Source organism: Ambystoma mexicanum, chromosome 3q (genome assembly GCF_040938575.1).
Source record: "Ambystoma mexicanum isolate Mex_15411 chromosome 3q, UKY_AmexF1_1, whole genome shotgun sequence".
Lineage (NCBI taxonomy): Eukaryota > Metazoa > Chordata > Amphibia > Caudata > Ambystomatidae > Ambystoma > Ambystoma mexicanum.
In genome coordinates, this window is record NC_090926.1 from 251,059,675 (window position 1) to 251,079,111 (window position 19,437).

Here is a 19,437-nt window from a genome sequence, read left to right on the forward strand (position 1 = left end):
CGCCACCTTTTTCCTCAATATGTGGCCGATGTACGGAGCTCACAAACTAAGCAGCCATTTTCTAAAGGGACTCACCAATGGGTCTCCCCCTAACACCCATCGCCTTTCCAGGTTCCAATTTGGGACCTTAACCTGGTATTCAAATGTCTTATGTGCACACCTTTTGAACCTCTACATTCATGCCCATTAAGGTTGCTAACATTTTAAACTATCCTCTTGGTGGCATTAACTTCGGCCCGTAGAGTGAGTGAATTGCAGGCACTAACATCCAAGCCTCCCTTGACTATTTTCCACAAGAATAAGGTGGTCCTGAGGGCTAAGCCTTAATTTTTACCTAAAATCATTTCAGATTTTCATGTAGAACAAAAAATAGTTTTGCCCACTTTATATCCTTATACAGATTGGATCCATGTAGAGCTCTAAGCTTCTACATATCTAGATTATCCAAACTTTGTATTGATGAGCTTTTTATAGGCTATACAGGTCACAAACTGGGTCAGGCTGTGACTTAACAGACCTCATCCAGATGGATCATTCGGGCAATTTCAGAATGATATAGGCTGGAGGGCAAGGATCTGCCAGAAGGTGTAAGGGCCCATTCTACCAGGGGCATGGCTTCCTCTACAGCTCCACAAAGGGGTGTCCCAATCAAAAACATTGGTGAGGAAGCTACATGGTCTACTATACAAATGTTCACAGTGTTCACAAAGCACTACTGCCTTGAGTCTTCCCTCGGTTAGGATGGAAGCTTTGGAAAAGCTGTGTCCCATTCGGTTCATGGAAACCATTAATAACTAAATTCCTACTCCCGTCACAAAAACAAACTCTGCTTTGGGAGTCTATCAAAGATGGGGAATACGTGGGAGGACACATTCATTCCACTACGCTTTGAAGAAGCGAAAATAGGTTGGCTGGGAGTGCGATGAGGAATACATGCGAGGAACATCCAGTCGAAAGAACTTTACCAGGGCTAAGTAACTTGTTAATCTCTTTGGGGGCAAGAGAAGGGGTAGTGGTAACATTTTAGGGATTATATTTGTGGGTATTATTTGCCAGTGCTTGGAGGGTATAACAGTTGGCTTGGGGCTGCATTTCCATTGGTAGTCTCTCATTCTGAGGCTTCAGACTGAATACAACGTGTAGTTTGACCATTTCATTTAATTTTAAAGCAGTACAAAGAAGAAGAAGATGGCTGATAAGATTCTACCTCAGAGGGTAAGGCACAATTATTTATACTTGCATGTAGTTTGTCTTGGTCAGTTATGGAATTGCTGAAAAACCCATATGGATGTTTAGATGACTTGCATGTAGTTTGTCTTGGTCAGTTATGGAATTGCTGAAAAACCCATATGGATGTTCAGATGACCAAGAAATTCGTTTTTTATAAGCTATTGTACTTGTTATTTTTGCCCAAAAGATTTTGTGAATAAACTTTCACTAGACAATACTGAAACAGTTTGCTCAGCCTGTGTGTGTAATGTGTTCTTTATTGCCTTGCATGTTTCTGTTAATTTGACCTTTTCTGTTAAGCTAAGTGGCCTGCCCTCCTTGTATGATGTCTTTGCCTCTCGTTTGTTCATTCGCCAGCCTGATGCTGTTGTCTTCCATTCCTGTCATGCGCCCCCCTTCCTTGTTCAATTATTTTCCCTCCTTGCCCCTTACATTTTGAAGTGGAATCGGTGCATTACCAGCATCCAAAATAAAAATAATGTTCCCTCTTTGTCGCTATCTCTATCCTCTGCCTGAATCTTGCAGTTCTTTGAAAACGGACTCTAGAGGCATACATACTATACAAGCAACAAACATCTGGTCCTTTTTTTTTTCTTTTCTTTTTTCTTTCTTCTTCTATACCCCCATTCATCTTTCCTGGTCCATCCAGCATTTACATGTTTGCTCCATCTTCTCTTCTCCTGCTGTACTTTGCTGCACCCTTAAGGCGCTGGCTGCTTTGTGCTAGCAGCTGACCTGAAGTGCTGCAGGAGAGTTGAACAGCAGGCGTTTGGATGGATGAGGATTGTAGGGTCTTTCGTTGACTATTGTTATGGACTGTGAGTAGAAGCATTGTAATAAATGTATTTCCTTGTATATATTCTGGTGTTGCAGTGTTTTTTGTGGTAGTGGCTATGTGGTTTTGCTCGATTAGTCGTGTATTTGGTGTAGCAGATGTCTTACTGGTGAGACCAGAGTGATTACCTGGATTGGGGGATTGTTGGAAAGTTTTATGGTGGGGTGAAGCTTCTGTCTGACTAATGTTCCCATTGTTGCAGATTCGGGAGTTGGTTCCTGAGTCTCAGGCATATATGGATTTGTTAGCTTTTGAAAGGAAACTGGACCAGACCATCATGAGGAAAAGACTAGACATTCAGGAGGCCTTGAAGCGGCCCATTAAGGTAAAAGGCTATTGTAGCGGTCATCTTAGTTTTGACAATTAAGATGGACTTCATAACTTCAGCTATAGAAGGAATGTATTTAATCCTATAACAATGGAAGAGGAATGATGGTGCTGAATACCTTTTATCAATATGTTTTGAGATCTGTACTTTATAAAAGAGTGCTTCTCAAAATAACTCTGCAGTTATGTTCAAATGTGTTGATTTGTCATACTTCAATGTTCAAATATTAGTGTTGTACTCTTATGTTGAACAATTCTGTTGGTGTCTTTATTGGCCTGTGCTTTTGAGTATCATGAATGCAACAATGTTTGTTTTTTTTCTTCACTTTTTTGCAACTTTCCTCCATTGATTTTAATTGATTTGGCAGCTGTTTGTCTGGATCTTGCATTTTTGGGGTAGGCCCTTTTTCTTCACCTACTTAACTCATTTTGTTACCGGTGTACTGGTCATTCCCGATGGCTATCAATGATGGAAATTCTTTTAACCTTTGTTTTTACACGGTTGCAGAAGACCCCTTCAGCAGAGTATCTAAGGGGCCTTTTTGCATTTTTTGGCTTCTTTAAGTATCATCTGAGTTCCTTTTGTAGTGTGTACTGAACAGATTATCAACTTTTTTTTGAGGTGCTCAGCTGTGCACTTTTCTGGTTTACAGTAATCATTCCTTTTCAATTACCTTGTACACAAAATGGCTGCTCTTCATCTGTACAAGCCATGCTCTTTGCCATCGTTGTTGTTCGCCATTTTCCTTTTTGTGGGGGGTTAGGTTGTCCATGGTTGGGGCAGTCTCATATGTTTGAAAGATGTTGGGACCTTCCATTGGTGGGGCTGACGCACTCAATCTTCTGAAATTATGGGTAAAAGGAAAGCTCCTGGAGCCATTAGAGAGGTCAGCCACACAATCCAAATATTTAAGCTAAAGGACCGCCAGAGACCTGCTGGTGGACTATTGCTGCAACCAGCATTGGCCAAGCCAATCACTGTATCAGACGTCTGTCTTCAAGTCAACAGAGAAGACCTAAACCAGGTGCCATTATACAAAAACTAAACATCCTCCTCTGGTCGATCTCCCTCTAATGCAGCTGGTGCTCCTGAGCTCTGGGGGGAAACCGACCACTGTACATGAAAAACACAACCCGCTCTGCTTGTAGTATGAAATGGTACTGACAACCCTTAGATAAAAATGCTCCGGCACGCAAGTGGAAATGTACAAATATTCTTTGTTCTTGCCTCATTCTGCTACCAAAATATGCCAAAAACGCAAATCCCTAATGTGTTTGAAAGACTTTGAAAGGATCATAATGTTGGCTATTTCGTCCCCACTTAGACTTTTCTTATTTTGCAAGCAGGTTGTTTTTATTTGTTGATTTGCTTACAGCACAAATGTAACCAACATGATATTTATGTATCGGCTTTCGGAAAGACGCTAAATGATCAGAGTGTCACTATGCCCACTTGGGCTTTTTGATGTTATAAGCAGGTGTTTTTGTATTTGTTAAACACTGGGCTGAACCCAGTTGAGATGCTACATCAAAAATAATGAAAAAAAGGAGCTTGTATTTTGAAAAAACGAATGGTGTCAATCCAAAACTGGCAGCGAAGCAGAGGCCTAGGTTAGCAAAAAGCTCGGGGCCCAAGTCTTTAGGCAGAAGCAAGGTATTGTCATTTAGCTGGCCACCTGCGCCACCAGCCTATGATTCTCTTAACTTTAAAAATCACAAAGATGTTACTCCTCATTTAACAATTTGTATTGGACACATATTGCTAACTGCTGATGTGTTTCAACTTTTCAAAAGGTCTTCCTCAGGACTTTGTTGATAATTGATGTCCTTCTGCACATCAGATTTACCACAAGCCACGTGGGACGCCACAAAGAAATAAGATTACAGAATGAGGTCCTGTTGAGCCCAAAATTGGCTTGGCTGTAAGTAAACAGCACACTATATTTCTATATTTACCTACCACGAGCAAGAAACCACCAACATAGATGAGCACGTTAAAGTTGTCAATCGTTGGGGAATGCTTTAGGAAAAGTGCAAAAAAAGGTATGCCCTTACTGCGGAGGAGAGTGATAGACTTGAATTGTGCAGGTTGAGAGAGGTACTTAATAAAATTGACCTGCAAACTGAGAAAGTTTTGTTTTATGCTGGACGGGCCTTTGGCCAGAGTGGGGTGGGTGGGTGATAGGCTCTTAGCAAATGGACTTAAGGGGTATTTTCAAATGGATTTAAGGGGTATTTGCATCAGTCTGTTAAGAATATTGTGTGCGATGATGGCACGTCAGTTCTGGCTAATGTTGAGATATGTAAATGCTTTCAGCCGTAGTATGATTCTAGATACTCTGAGAATTTGGCTCCCATGTGTGGTTTGGAATCCTTTTTTGCTAAAGATCTACCCCAATTATCTGAGGCTAAGAGTCTAGGGCTTGGAGAGAGGGTCACTGAGACTGAGATTGTTTTTTCTATTAATCAGATTCAAGTTTGGTCTGCCTGTGGAACTGTATAGGCCTTTCTAAAGTCTGCTTTCTCTGGTCCTGTGCAACGATTATAATTTTTTACTGGGGAAAGGGGAATTGTTTGCGAAGATGACAAACGCTCTTATTACTTTGCTTCCTAAAGCAGGCACGGATCAGCGATGAGAGGGACAAGCGGATCGCCTCTGGAACTAGGTTTATAAACGGCTGTGCCAAATAACAGCAGAACGGGAATAGAATACTCCAACAACAAAAAACAAAATAATTTCTACTTGGCGAGCGACACTATGTAACGAATAGGATTCTCTCCTGATGATCCATGATAAAAAAAATTGTGAAACGCTCGTAGAGAGAGAGAACAGAGAGAAAGAAAAGATGATTTGTGAGAGTGTGATAAAGTTCTGCTTAATGACTTCTAATGAATAGTGGATGTGGAGACAAGTACTTTAAATTACATCATATGCTTACATTTACAATATAAGAAGCACCTTAGAGGTGCCCTTCTCTAATGTCAGCTGCTTGTTTTGGTTGCTAGGGAGCCAACGAGGCGGAGGGCGAGACGGAGAGTGACCGTTACGTGTGGGCATTCTGAAAATCTACAAGTACGAGAGTTTAATGTTGTGTTCCTGGTTTACTGGCGCCGTTGCACTGTGAAAACTTTTGTTGAAGTTTATAAGAATAAGGCGCCGTTGCGCTGTGGAGCTCCGGTTCGCTCCGATTCATGTTGAGAGGGCGACCGTTCGCCGGCATAACATGTTTCATTGGGAGTGCCTGAAGAGGTACGGCCTCCGTGAGAAGGCGTTGGGAGGCGGAGCGCCTGACGAGATATGGCCACAGTAAGAAGACGTTGGGAGACGGGCCGTGTCTTCCTTTTCTCCAGCTCCAAAAGAGAACTGTTGACTGCGATCAGCTGGCTCCCAGCTGGAGCCTTTCGCGAAGCAGATCGCGTAAGAGGACGTGGGACCAAAAAGAAACGGAGAGAGCCGTAAGCGGTGACGAGGAAACCGCTGTTCCAAAGGAAGGGAGGAGAGCGCTCTGAGCATTTACAGAGTGTCGAAGCCGGCGAAGTGACAGGTCTGTCACTGACAAGGTACACGTGTGCCTATAGAGACAGTGAAAGGAGGTCCCTTTTGGCTGCTAACAGAAGGAAGGCTAACATGAAGGGGAACAAACTTTCTTTCAAGATCTATGCAGGTGTGCAGAGTTTCTGTTAATAAATTCTACGTTGATGAGAAGTTGTACCCCAACACAAAGTCAAAGTGAGGTCATCAGGCAAACGTTAATGCCCTAGTGTCCGACAACAGTTGAAAGGGAAAAGAAAGAAGGCGGCTGGGTAAAAGACAAGTGTTGTAAAGAGTTAGAAGGCAAAGAAGAGAAAAGGGGAAGTCTAGAGACTTTATAAGACAGTTTTGTAATTAAAAGAACGAGGCAGTGAGACTCAGTTAAAGCTGTTACAAGAGACAGTTTTGTAATTAAAAGAACGAGGCAGTGAGACTCAGTTAAAGCTGTTACAAGAGACAGTTACAGAAAGTCGTAACTATGAGGAAAAAGACTAAGATTCTTCAAGTCCACTTACCTGTATAATTCTTCCACCAGAAGAGGAGGGAGTAGAGAAGATATCTGAAGGATCTGCAGCAAAGACGTATCCTGTTTCCCTAAAAGAAAGAGAGGAAATAAGTTCTTGTTAATAAAGAAATCTGTTTGGTAGGAAAATCCCACAAAAACTACTCTCTGGCTCTGTGTCCTTAATTTAACATAGAAACATCTCCCTTACAGAGAGAAAGAAAATATCATTTGTGACTAACAAGGATAAGGAATATACCGCTTTCTCTGTACAACTTGTGAGAAAGGGGCAAGAACTAAAAAAGCAATGGTGAAATAATTGACTGGATACTGTGATTATTTGTAGTAATTAGAAGCAATCGCCCTACAAATAATATAATAGCTGGTGCACAGGAATGGCTACCACTTGAGAAAATTGTATCAGGCACCAATCACTCCAGGTGTCCGAATTATCGACCAATGTCCTTACTTAATGTTGATATGAAGATTTTAGCTAAGGTTTTTTCAGGTAGGTTAAGCGGGTGTATTGGTGAGGTAATTCATACTTCACAATCTGGGTTTGTGAGCCAACGATTTGTGTATGATAATAGAACTCTTCTCAATGTAATTGGCATACGTTTGACCTTGATTAGAAAGCCCTGTTTTTTAGAGGCGGAAAAGGCCTTTGATAGGGTTAATTGGAGGTTGTTGGAGTATACCTTGGGTAGGATGGGTTTTGGCAAGATGTTCATTAACATGGTGAATTGATTGTTTACATTACAGCATGTCTGCAAGCATTTGGGCCAATGGTACCATGTCAGAGTCCTTGCAGTTGTATAGAGGTACAAGGCAGGGTTGTCCTTAGTCACCCTTTTTTTGTTTAACATTGCCCTAGAGTTTACATTGATCTGTCAAAATGTGAATATTCAGGGGTTGCGGTTTGGCCCTGTAGAATTTAGGGTGTTAGGTATGCTGATGTCTTGGTGGTTGCACTGTCTGTCCCTCGTGCTTGTTGTCCTCATTTGAGAGGCATTTTTTTATTATGAGGTTGACTCACTTTCGGGTCAAAAGATGTATTGGCCCGAGTGAAACTTTTCCTTTGGCAGCAGTTTTTTGTCTGGATGATTTTGAGGGTTAGGATTGCAAATGGCCTGAGGAGTTGTGCCTGTAACGTATAGAAAGTGGTTTCGCGTATTAGGAAGGATCTTGATAGATGGAAGAATATTATGGTGGGTGTGGGGCAGAATGAATGTTATTAAAATGGCATTGCTTCCTAAGGTTTTGCATATTATCCAGTCGCTATCCTTGCCTCTTACTAACAGGTTATTGTGTGTGATTGATAGTGTTTAAGGAATTCTTATGGGGAGATAAAAAAGATAAGAGGATTCCACATTATATTGTGGCTCGTGAGGTTGCAATTGGAGGGTTTGGTTACCCGGATTTGGATAAGTATTTTAAGGGTTTTGTTCTTAAGAAATCTGCATTATACTTTGCTTGTGATATGGAAAATCCACCAATTTGTTTGAGTATGGAGGCTTGGGTTGTGTCTCAGTTCCAGCTTGTGACTATAAAGTTGCTGCAGATGGCTAAAATTCTAACCACAGTGCAGACTCCTCAAAGTGCTTTGCTTCATTGGTTAAAAGGGAGTGATGAAGTTGTTTGGCTGCATAAGGATGTCTCTTTGTGGTATAATTAAGTCTTTCAAAGGGGTAATAGGAAGTTGTTTTGAAAAAGTTGGGCTTTGAAGGGTGCGTTGTGTGTGTGTGTGTGTGTGATTTGATGGTAGCAAATAAGATTATTGGGTTTGAAGAATAACAGGGTAAATGTAGCCTGGCGAAGAGTGAAAAGTGTAAATATTTGGAGTTATGTACCCTGTTGCCTCAGAGGATTGATATGTTACACACTCTGTTGACTAATAAACCTTTACTTCTCAAGGTTTTTGACAGTCCACTGCAGATGGTGTCGACATTTCTTTGACTTATGCCAGTTAAGACTGAGGTTTCTGGTGGATGGCACAGCTTGCGATCTAAGTGGTCTGTGGAGCTGTGATTTGTTGGATAATGAGTGGGAGGGGGCAGTAAAAGAGTCTGCTGTGCAAAAATTAGATCTGAACTTGAGACAGGTTTTAGGACGGTTATATTGGACTCTGGTTGGAATGTGTTCCTTGCGCCTTGTAGGTGGTGATGGGAATGTAGCAGTGCAGGTGGTACATTAATGTACATGTTGTGGGGTTGTACTAGGGTGGAGGTGTTTTGGTGGGAGGTCTTGGACTGCTTTGAATTGGTTGTGGTTGCAAACATTTCAAGATGTGCAAAGCATACATACTGTGGTTGAGTGGGTGCATAAGGGAGCTGCATATTGTTCGAGAATGTGGTTGGTTCGGGCATTGATGGTTGTTCATAAGCAAATTCTAAAGGTTTGGAAAACCTGGAAAAAAGCCTCAATTAGATGGGTGGATGCATTATTTGGTTATTTTGTCTACGTATGAGAAAGTATTATACAATAAAAAAGATTGTTCTGGTATGTATGGTGTAGTTTGGTTATCTTTTAATGAGCTATATGGGTAGTTTTTGTGGGCCTGCAATGGGTGTTGATGGGTTGTGATTTTGCGCAGTTGGTTTGTGTGTGGGGTTTATTTTTTATTTTATTTCCTTTCCTCTTTCCTTGTTGGTTGTTTTGTTGTGAGTTATTTGAATACTTGTATCTTTATTGCATTGCTTTTCTTATTGGTTTTGTTGCAGTTGTGCATTTTTGGGGGATTGCTGTATGTGGTTTTATGAACACTGCATTGTATTACATAAGATTTTCTTCTTTGCTTTTGTTAATTTTGTGTTACATTGAACTGATGTAAATTTAAATACAATGAAATAAGTTGTCATTAATACAAGATATAGAGATTATTTCTGAGCAGACTCCAATATCAGATTGCTTAATTCAGAAAAAGGACATTAGGTATCAACAGAATTATAAGATAGTGAGCTCGGTCGTGAATAGGCCGAATCAACCAAAGGTTGTGTGGACAATAGAGGTTGACTTTAACATATATAAGAAATTCTGGAAAGAATGTGCTTTTAAGTCCTGAGGAAGAACTTTTGAAAGGTCGAAACTTGTGTCGGCTGTTTGCAATACGAGTCCAATAAAACCAGTTAAATGAGTAACGTCTGTGATTATTAAAGTTAAGGGAATCGTAGGGTTGTTGCGTAGGTGGCCAGTTCGATTGTCATACAGTCTTTTTATTTGTTGATTTTCTCATAGCAAAAGTATAACCACCATGTTGATCTCAAATGACATGTATTTTAGAGATCGCTAAATGATGATGAAGTTGGTCACTATGCCCAGTTTGGCTTTATTTCGTAAGCAGGTGTTTATCTACTCGCTTAAATAGAATTTGTAAGGCTGTTGCAATAATCCAGTTGAAAAAAAGAAAAATTGGCTGTTTCTTGCTCTCTTGTTTCCTTCAAAGACTCGTGTAACAGAAATGGAAAAGCGGGACGCATTTATGGTTCTTTTTCAGTAATATATTTTCATGCTATAGCACTTTAGAGCACAATCAAAGGGAATATCAGCTATCTAATCAGCCACTGTAATTAGTTACTTAATGTTCATGAAACTGCATTTCATTTTATGATTGTACAACTGCGGCATTAGTTGAGTTGTGACTAATTGTATGGGGAATATCATGCACCGACCACAGGCTAAAATGGCCACCATTGTGCACAAGTTTAGGTTCATATCTGTAAGCATGGAGTCAGTTTTCTATTTTCACGATTGAAAACTTCCATCAACACTAATGTAACAAACACAGTGGTTGTAAGAATATAAATAGCTCTCAACCTTTTTAAATGTTGTAATTGTTTGCCTGACGAAGCCCTGTGTAAGGGGTGGAACGCATGGCTCATGGTGGGATACAAGTCTTGCCCAGCTGTGTTTACGGCATATTTTGGTAGCAGAAAGAGTCAGCAAAAATAAAGATTATTTGCACATTTCCAGTGGAGTGCCCGAGCATTTTTGTCTGTTTCGTTAGTTTCATTTCATGATACTACACGTGTAGCGTGTTTTTTCAATTTTTTTTTTGCGTGCTAATAAGCAATGGTGGGACTATAAAGAAACCCTGCTCTGTATATATTGAACGCATAAGCCCGTAATCTTTGCTCGAATCTGCGCTTAGCTTACATCTGCCTGGAACTGAACTACACTGTTGCATAGACACTGAAAGTAAGCGTCCCCAAAAGGCATTACCCTCCCCACAATGAGAGGCAGTAACGGACACACCCTGAGAGGGAATGAGGCCAAGACCAAGTGCGGGTAAATGTAAAAGGTTCTTTATCTAGTCAAATAGGGCATGTAAGGGACTGCAAGCTCTGAGAGCGGTCTGTCTGACAATAGCAAAGACAGTCTTATTTATTACAAAACTTCGTCATGAAACCTACACACTATAGGGGGCACATAGTCTAGGGAATTGGGTGGCGTCGACTAACTATAGGTGCAGTAGTGACGAGCAGCTCCTTGATTGGTGGACATCAGCGTGGTGCCAACGTGGGGCAGATGGGTCAGCTGGGCTCATCAGGGTGGGGCTGCCAGGCCAGACGCAGTCAGTGTCGTTGATGGATGATTGCCCTAACATTCTGCCCTTGTGGCCACACACGCAAACATTCATCCGTTTAGACGATTCCAGTTGGCCTGTAAATCCTGCAATATGTTACTCTAAGGGATAATAGGACACAGGAGAAATGCATATAATGTGAACCTTTACCAATACGTCAGGGCACTGTTACTTCTGACCTGTTGACCGGGTGTCATAAACTTGGGTGTCTGGCCTGAGGGCATGAGGTGTGCTGCCCTGTCATTCTGTTCTCGTTGGATGTAGTGAAGAATTACTTTATATGTTAGTACAGGGTTGAATATCTGCTCTCCAAGGCCCATTAACTTGGGGTGAACCGGAGTAGCACTGGATCAGCGAGGGTGTACCTCTGGCCCCTTGAGGTTATTTACAACCTGGGTTTAGGACCAGGTTGTAAATAATTCATTTGGCCGTCCATGGCGGTCTTGGACATGGCAGAGGTGAATACTTGAAGCGGGTTCAGCAGGATGAAGGGGGTGAGGCTGTGCCGCTTGCGCACCAGCTAGTCCTGGCGGGCCTTGGAGGGAGGGAGGGAGAGATGGCCTTGGGGGGTGTGTGTGTGTGTGTGTGTGTGTGTGTGTGTGTGTGTGAGAGCAATTCTCTCTGCTTGGGCTGCACATTTTACGGAACGAGGAGACAAAGTTAGTAATATTGGGGTGATCACACATTTCTAATGTCTATACATTTGTGCACTATTTCATATATGACTACGACAAATTGGCAGTGTTTCATACATCATTGAACAAATCGGACGACTACATTTTAGCAATCTCACACGGTAGTAGTTGGAGAACACATGAGGTAGCATTAGGTTTGTTGGTGTACTCGGGAGCATAGAAGCAATACGTTCAGAGGCGATAGTACATTTTCATTCTTGTACAAGCATTCAAACCTGTCCCTTTGTGCAACACACATACGCTCTCGGTAATGCTTTTTCTGCCTTCCTTTGTACTTAGCAGCATTTGTTAGTTAGCACTAGGTGGTCTGTATCAATTTCTTTTCATTAAGTCTTCTAGGCACATGATATCGTGCATGAGCTGAGGCCATGCTTACTTTACCAATACATATGAACTTTTATCCCTTCTCCAACACGAGTGTTTATAATTAATATAGCAACTCTATGAATCGTTAGACTTTGGGGTGTGGTTGAACATCGACAGTTCATACAAGGATGGTGTTGACACCATATATTTTACATTTTAGGGGTTAGATACGGGGTTGAGGCCTGTTCTATTAGGATGGTTTTCTGTTATTTTCCAGACTTGAACTGCGAGTCAGGTCACTTTGGGGACAGTGATGTACTGCGGAAGGTAAATGATAGTGTTTGTTCCGATACTTGTTTGTGTCTGGTTGCTCGTGAGAAAGGGCCTTCAGCGGATCTGCCATGGAGTGGAGGCGCAGGGGAAGGGCATGACTCTCTGTGAGTGGGGGCCAAGCTGCAGCATCCACAGGCAGGCTGTCTCGTTGGGGTTCAGGTCACCAGTATCTAAAATGGAGTCCTGATGCTTCCAAAATGGTGTCCATGGTCTGTTACAGTACAACACGATTAGCCCTGTGTGTCGATCAGCAGTCACCCCGCCCCCTGGGCCCTGGTGATAGGGGGGCCGCTGACGAGCCACGAACCTCACGTAGGTGGGGCATGTCGGGGGGGGGGGGGGGTCTCCTGGACCTACCCTCCCATACATTTCCCTCCTTTTGTTACTTAAGTAACGAATACTGTAACTCACCCAACCTTTGGCGCTCTTCTTCATTTGCAACAGCCTCGTCCCATGCTGGTCTACCTTTTATTGGCACCCAAGCTCTACACGCCCCTTTCAAGCTTTCCCCTCTCCTAGCATATTCATCTGGTGTGCAGGTCATGTATATACATCCCTCATCCCCGTCCAAGTCCACCCATACTTCTGTATACCACTCCTGTTCTCGGGGTTCCTTTATTGTGGTGTGATACAACCTATCTCCTATGTCCCCATCGTAATATAAAGGCACCAATCTGTACTTTGGCCCCGGATCCTCACCTGTTTGTACTTGAGCCTTGTGCATGACCTGTGCGACTCCCCTAGTGTTGCCCATTGTCACCATCATCATTGCACCATTAGGCACTGCATCGAAGACCCAGCTGGCACACGCAAAAAATCAAAAGTAAAAATAGCACGACAGGCATCAGCATTTTGATCGTCAATCCAACCCATGATAGTACCCAGGAGAAGAGGTTGTCGAACCAGGTGCTGGCGTCTGCTCCACCTTCTTTTTCCTTTCGTTCCCCCAGGTTGTGCACTGCTGCGATGACATGTGACAATGTACCATTATCTGCGTCTTCAGAAGGTACAAATGTGCAACATCCGCTCACAATTTTTCGGCAAACGCCGCCGTCCATCGTCGTCAACAGACATACCTGTTCCGCATCGTCATTAACCGCAGGACTCTTAGCTCCACCTTGATCACGTTAAACCCTTCTTCAGTGTCATTAGCTAGCTGGATCTGCTCCCAACGTGTGATTTGGAGCCATTTTGCATTTTCCCACGCCTGGATGCTTGGAACGAGTGAGGCAAAGAACGTTTCTGCAGAACTGAACAGTCGGTACTTGTCTGGAATCTGTGCCAATAATTCTGAGGAGGCTTTGGATATGTAGTTGGATGATCTTCGCCGCCTTGATGACACCGCTTGCACATTTCCGGAGGACAGGGCATACAGTTGTGGCTCTTTTGTTGACTGGGTGTTTTGTTCAGGGGGGCATCTGGCACTCCTTTTCCCCCAGCAATATGACTCTCCCGAATCACCATTAATGCTGAGTGTAGTGTTGCCAATGAACATGTGCCCCTCCAGGACTGTGAGAGGTGCAAGTATGCCTGTTTGCCGCAGACCCAGTAAGTGTCCATAAGTGCTGCTGTTCCTTTCTTCATGTCTAGTATAGTGAATGTCCGATTACAGTTCTTGTTCACACCCATTGGGTTTTTCCCCCTCCCCATGGAAGCACAGATCATAGGATATTTTTTTGCAGTTTGAACGGCTTTTCTATGGCGGTCACCCAGGTCAGTTTCGTGATGTGCTCTTTCCAGACTGGCGTGCATGTTTTTTTGATCCACTGTAATTTTTCTGCTGTCAGCCCTCGCAGTGCCTCAGTTTTGCATGATATTTCTTCATCTTTCCATTTATTGTCCAAAAACAATGTCCCCTTGATAAAGAAAAAAGGTTCTTTCAAGCATATCACTCCTTTCACTCTCGAGTAACAGGTTTTCTCATTTTGCAGCATTTCAAAAGATACTTCGTGTGCCTGAAAGGTGTTCTTAATTCTGCACAAGGTGAGATGAAGGAGACATTGGGCATCTGCAAGAGGCAATTCTTTTGGCAACAGAACTTTAGGTGTGCCCGAGGCGTGGGGGATCAGGGACCAGGCATAACTCTCGTTGGTTGGTGGAACTCATGTCCGCATACCATTTGTTTGACTGGTGTGGATGTCTGGGGTCTTCTATTGTTTATAGACTCAGGCCAGAGTATTCATCATATTTTCTCCTCCCCACCTCCCTCATCCTCCTACTGCTTCTAAGGTAGCTCTTTGCTTCTCGGGCTATGTGTGATATTGGCCCCCCCTTACTCCGCACCCCCCTTTTCCCATTCATCATATAGAGACAGAAACTTCACTGCCATTTCTTCATTTTCTGTCTTACCTCCTATAGGTGGTCTAGTTTCTGCTGTTAGGGTAACTTCTAGTGAGGGGAGTGTGGCAGTAGTATCGTATAGCCATGATATGACAGAAGGGTTGCGATCATTTAGACTGTACACATTATATTCTGAGACATTTGAGAGTGAAGTTGGATTTATACTCTGGCTGCTGTGGATGTTATTTGAGGACTGGGCATTGGGCGGGATTGTACCATAGCCCCATACAAGCTGGAATCCATCCCATACTAAGTAATCACCCTCTTTAGCCCCCTTGGTTCCATTTCTCATGTTAGTTTCATTCCCCCTCCCCCCTCATTCATCTCAACAGAGATGAATGAAATTAACCAGTAAGTAATGAGACCAAACATCATTGCAAAGAATAAAACAACACAAAAACAGGCCACATTCATACAAATATCTACGTAAATTGAATACATTATTTACATTTCTAACTGCCCTAATGCTTTTCGTTGCGGGCTGCCCGTTTGTTGCCATCAACAGTTGAGATCTTCATTTCATTATATAGTAAGGGAGAGGGAGAGAGGGAGACACTTTAGAATTACAGTCCAACCTTTCATTGTTAGCTTTGATGTAACACAAACAATTTTCGTCAATGTACATTTTTTTTCTTGTTACCAATCTTTTACTTTGTACCCATGTTTAATATTCATTGTTTTGCTTTCCCTTTTATTGTGAAGTCTCTCCTCTGTTGTCTGTGCTTTATCTTCTCGTTCCTCTTGGACCCTGTCATATGCCTTATGTACGTCCGTTAAATGTATCCAATATCTCAAGCCCTTTACTTTCACCGGAGTCGGTGTGCAAAATATCACTTCATAAGGGCCATGAAATCTTGGGGCATTCCACCTTCGTACAAAACTTCTGACATAAATCATATCCCCTGGCATTAACTGCCCTTGTGGGCTTTGCTCGACAAATGTTACTGCCTCAGTCCCTTCTTCTCGAGTAAATGGTGGTGCAAGTTGCCTTGATATCATGCGCGCTGCTATTGTGAGTTTTGTCAGATGGTCAGTAAATTCTTCTCCTAGTATCGTGGCACTTTTGTGTGCATCTGAATGCCTGCGGAGCGGGGAGTGTGCTGTGTGCATACGTCTTTCCGTCACGATCTCGTGCAGTGACAAATGGTGTTCCTTGCTTGGCTGATTTCTCAGCTCGAACAAGTCCAAACACAGACAATGAACCCAGTTCTTTTTGAGGGAAAAACACAATTTTGACAGCCTACCCTGTAGAAGGTTGTTGATCTTCTCAACCACGCCATTGCTTTGCGGATGATAAATCAAGCATGGCTTATGTTTTATTCCTAACAGGGCTGTTACTTTAAACAGCTTGGTAACAAAAGGAGTGCCATTATCTGGGCGAATAATGTTGCAAATTCCCCAGCGCGGGGGAATACTTCCCTCACTAAGAATTTTGCAGCGCATTTGGCATCAGGTCGTGCGCACGGCCCTGCTTCAACCCATCTTCAGAATGGACAAACAACCACTATCATATACCGTGCCCCATTACACCTTTCTCCCATATCTGCATAATCAATATGCAGCTCTCTGAAGGGCCCTACTGGTTTGGGTATTGTTCCTCGTAGTGTCCTTAGCGTCATTCCTGAATTGTATAGTTGACATGTTGTGCATTCAATTGCTAGTTTTGATATATGTTCCTGGAGGCCTAGTACAAACCAGTCCTCTTGGATCTCTGCTGCTATGTGTTGCATAGCATTGTGGGCTGGGAAGTGTAGTTGCTGGAATGCTATTTCTAAGAGTTTGAGGGGCATTACCAACTTCCCTGAGTTATTCTGACGCCACAAAAGATCTGTTGCTGATTGACTATAACCTCTTTTCCCACAGCCCTTTTTCCTCCTCACTTGCCCCTTCTTGTAACTCCAGTATTTGTGACACGGGCATAGTGTTGTATCCGTCCGGGAGCTTTTCCACTACCTGTTGGTGCATTAGGTACCCACCTGTTAGCTCTTTTGCTAAATAGGCCGCTTCCTTGGCTGCGGCGTCTGCTGCAGCGTTTCCCAAAGAGATGACGTCCGTATTGGACGTATGGGCCTGGCACTTCACTATGGCTACCATTGTAGGTTCTTTCAACACCTCAATAAGTTCTTTCAAGAGCTCTGCATGTTGTACTGGTGACCCATCTGCTCTGTGGAACCCTCTCCGTCCCCACCTTGCCAACCCGCCTTGTACTGTAGTAGTCATGTACGCTGAATCTGTGTGAATAGTCACTGTACACCCTTGCGCTGCACGCAATGCTTCAATAAGGGCTATAAGCTCTGCTGCTTGGGCTGAGTAATGGGATGGCAGGCGATGATGTACCATCAATTCGTTCTTACCTTCTTCCAATCTCACAACTGCCACCCCCACATGTTTTCCCCTGTGTCAGTGTTTGACACTGACCCATCTATGAAGTAAACTTCTCCATTTAGGGCATTTTCACTTACCACCAAGCCTTCCCCTTCCTCTCCTTTGTAAGTGGCACAGTCGAGTTCCTGCAGGTCTTCTAATGTGCATGGTTCTGCAATGAATGTTGCTGGATTTACTGTCTTGCATCGGACTATGTGTATGTTTTCACTGGACAATATCATTTCATCAGCAGTTGCTCTTTGTGTTGTCAGTGTGATTTTTGATCTTTCTAATATAGAGAATGGGGAGTGTTCCACAAATGGTGTCACAGAGCATCCCAACACTATTGTTGCACTTTTTTCATTGGCGAACGCTGCGGCTGTGAGAGATTGCTCGCAAGCGAAGTGTCTTTGCATCAGTGTGTCTAATGTGCCACTGTAGTAAGCAAGTGGCTTGTGTCCCAGGGATGTTTTTTGTGTCAGTACTGCTGTCATGAGGATCCCCTTGCAGTGGGAGAATCGGTAAAACTTGCGTTCGTAATCTGGGTTCGCGAGCACTGGTTCGCTTGAGATCAATTCCTTGAGCGAGGTAAATGAGTCACTCATTTCTGCTGACCATTGAATTTCTCTGTTCTCCCGGTGTGCCTCTTTGAGTGCCTGCAACAACGGTCTTGTGTATTCCGCGTAATCTAATATCCATGCTCGGCAGTAGTTACACATGCCTAGAAATGTTTGCATGTCCTTCACTGTGCTTGGCCTCTTTACTGCTGTAATGGCAGCTACTCTGTCTGGTATTATCTTTTTGCCATCTTTTGATATTAGTTGTCCCAGGTACAACGCTTCTGGTTGGCAGTACTGTAGTTTCCCTCTGTCGACCTTGTAGCCTTTGTGGGCCAACAATGTCAAGAGAGTGACAGAATCTTTCCTGCATTCTTCCTCATTCTGTGCGCAAATGAGCAAATCATCTACGTATTGAATAATCGTGCTCTCTGCGGTCATGTTTCCTAAATCTTCATGGAGGATGCGGTTAAATATGCTGGGGCTCTCATAGTACCCCTGGGGTAACCTACAATGTTCTTGAATTATCCTCCATGCCCCACCTTTTTCTTTTTTTAATTGGATAAATATAAATGTTACATGGCGAATTTGAAGGCACTATTATTCCTTGGGCCAGTAATGCGCTGATTGTTTCTTTTATCCCTTCTTCTGCTTCTCGGGACAGGGGGTACTGTTTTACCCTGGGCAGAATAGCTCCAGGTTTGAGTTTGATTTTAACTGGGGTGACTCCATGCAATAATCCCACGTCATGGGGGGCCTGTAGTCCGCAAATTACTGAGCACTAATTTCATATCATCATCAAAGAAGGAAGGCCGTGCCCCCACCACTGCCATCAGCTGTACTGGCACCTGCCTCTCTTGTATCATGATGTCACAGGGTATTGCTATTTTCATTATCTCACCGTCACTTTCGGAATCTGACAAAAGATCTTCATCTGACAGATCCCGCAATGCAATGTCGGCATTGTGTGCCACTCACAGCCATGTATATCCATTGCAATTACAGCTATTCTTTTGGCTGATATTTGAACTGCATGCAAATCTAGGGACATCACTGTTCCTGGCACAATCTCTGGGCGTGCTATGGGTCGGAAGATGAATTCTGCTGGTACTCGCCATTCTAGCTTTTTCAACTCTGGTACTACCCGTGCCAATGTTTCCAGTCCTTGAATAAACACATCTGGATCTACCGGTATGCTGCGCACTTCTGTTGCTGTTGCTCGCGCATGCACCACCAGCATCACGCGCAAGGGACAGATCGCTGGGGTGGAGCAAACTATCCCTCTCTCCGTAAAGGAGATGGTCATATTAAGCTTAGTGAGAAGGTCCCTTCCGAGCAAGTTAATCAGGGACTGTTCGTAATATAGTAGGGGTGCCGTCACTGTCTTACTCCCCACGATGATGTCTAAATCTTCGGTGTAAGAACGTCGACAACAGCCCCAGAGAACGCCTGCGTCTCCAATTTACGATTAGAGAACGGAAACCATCCTTCACGTAAACATGATTTTTCAGCTCCCGAGTCCACCATAAATATGAACTGCTTATTCCCTATCTGCCCCCCTATCAATGGTTCTTCTGCTGCATTGTAGGTCATAGTTAGAACAGGACACGCAAGTGCTCCCTGTGGGCTGTCCTATGCTGGATGTCTCATGCCCCCCCCCCCCCCCCTTGACCAAAAACATTCCCAGATACCACCGCACTCCGCCATACGGGGCAGGTGCACCGTTAGCAGTCGTGGCAAAGGGGTTACCTTGTGTGCACTGCATGTGGTCGTGGTTTTGTGGATGCTGTTGTACATTGTGAGGATGTTCTCGTCGCTGCTCTACATACCCCTG

General features: G+C 43.4%; 1 protein-coding gene across 4 annotated transcripts in view; it reads left to right on the forward strand.

The window, feature by feature from the left end:
- Positions 1–19,437, forward strand: part of SMARCD1 (SWI/SNF related BAF chromatin remodeling complex subunit D1) — a 292,989-nt gene that overhangs the window by 84,682 nt on the left and 188,870 nt on the right. The window contains exons 3-4 of one of the 4 annotated variants that reach the window (XM_069653674.1): positions 1,170–1,215; positions 2,268–2,390. In XM_069653674.1, the coding sequence (XP_069509775.1) occupies positions 1,170–1,215; positions 2,268–2,390 (169 nt within the window). The remainder of the gene's footprint in view (positions 1–1,169; positions 1,216–2,267; positions 2,391–19,437) is intronic. The other 3 variants (XM_069653675.1, XM_069653676.1, XM_069653677.1) reach the window with 3 other exon arrangements.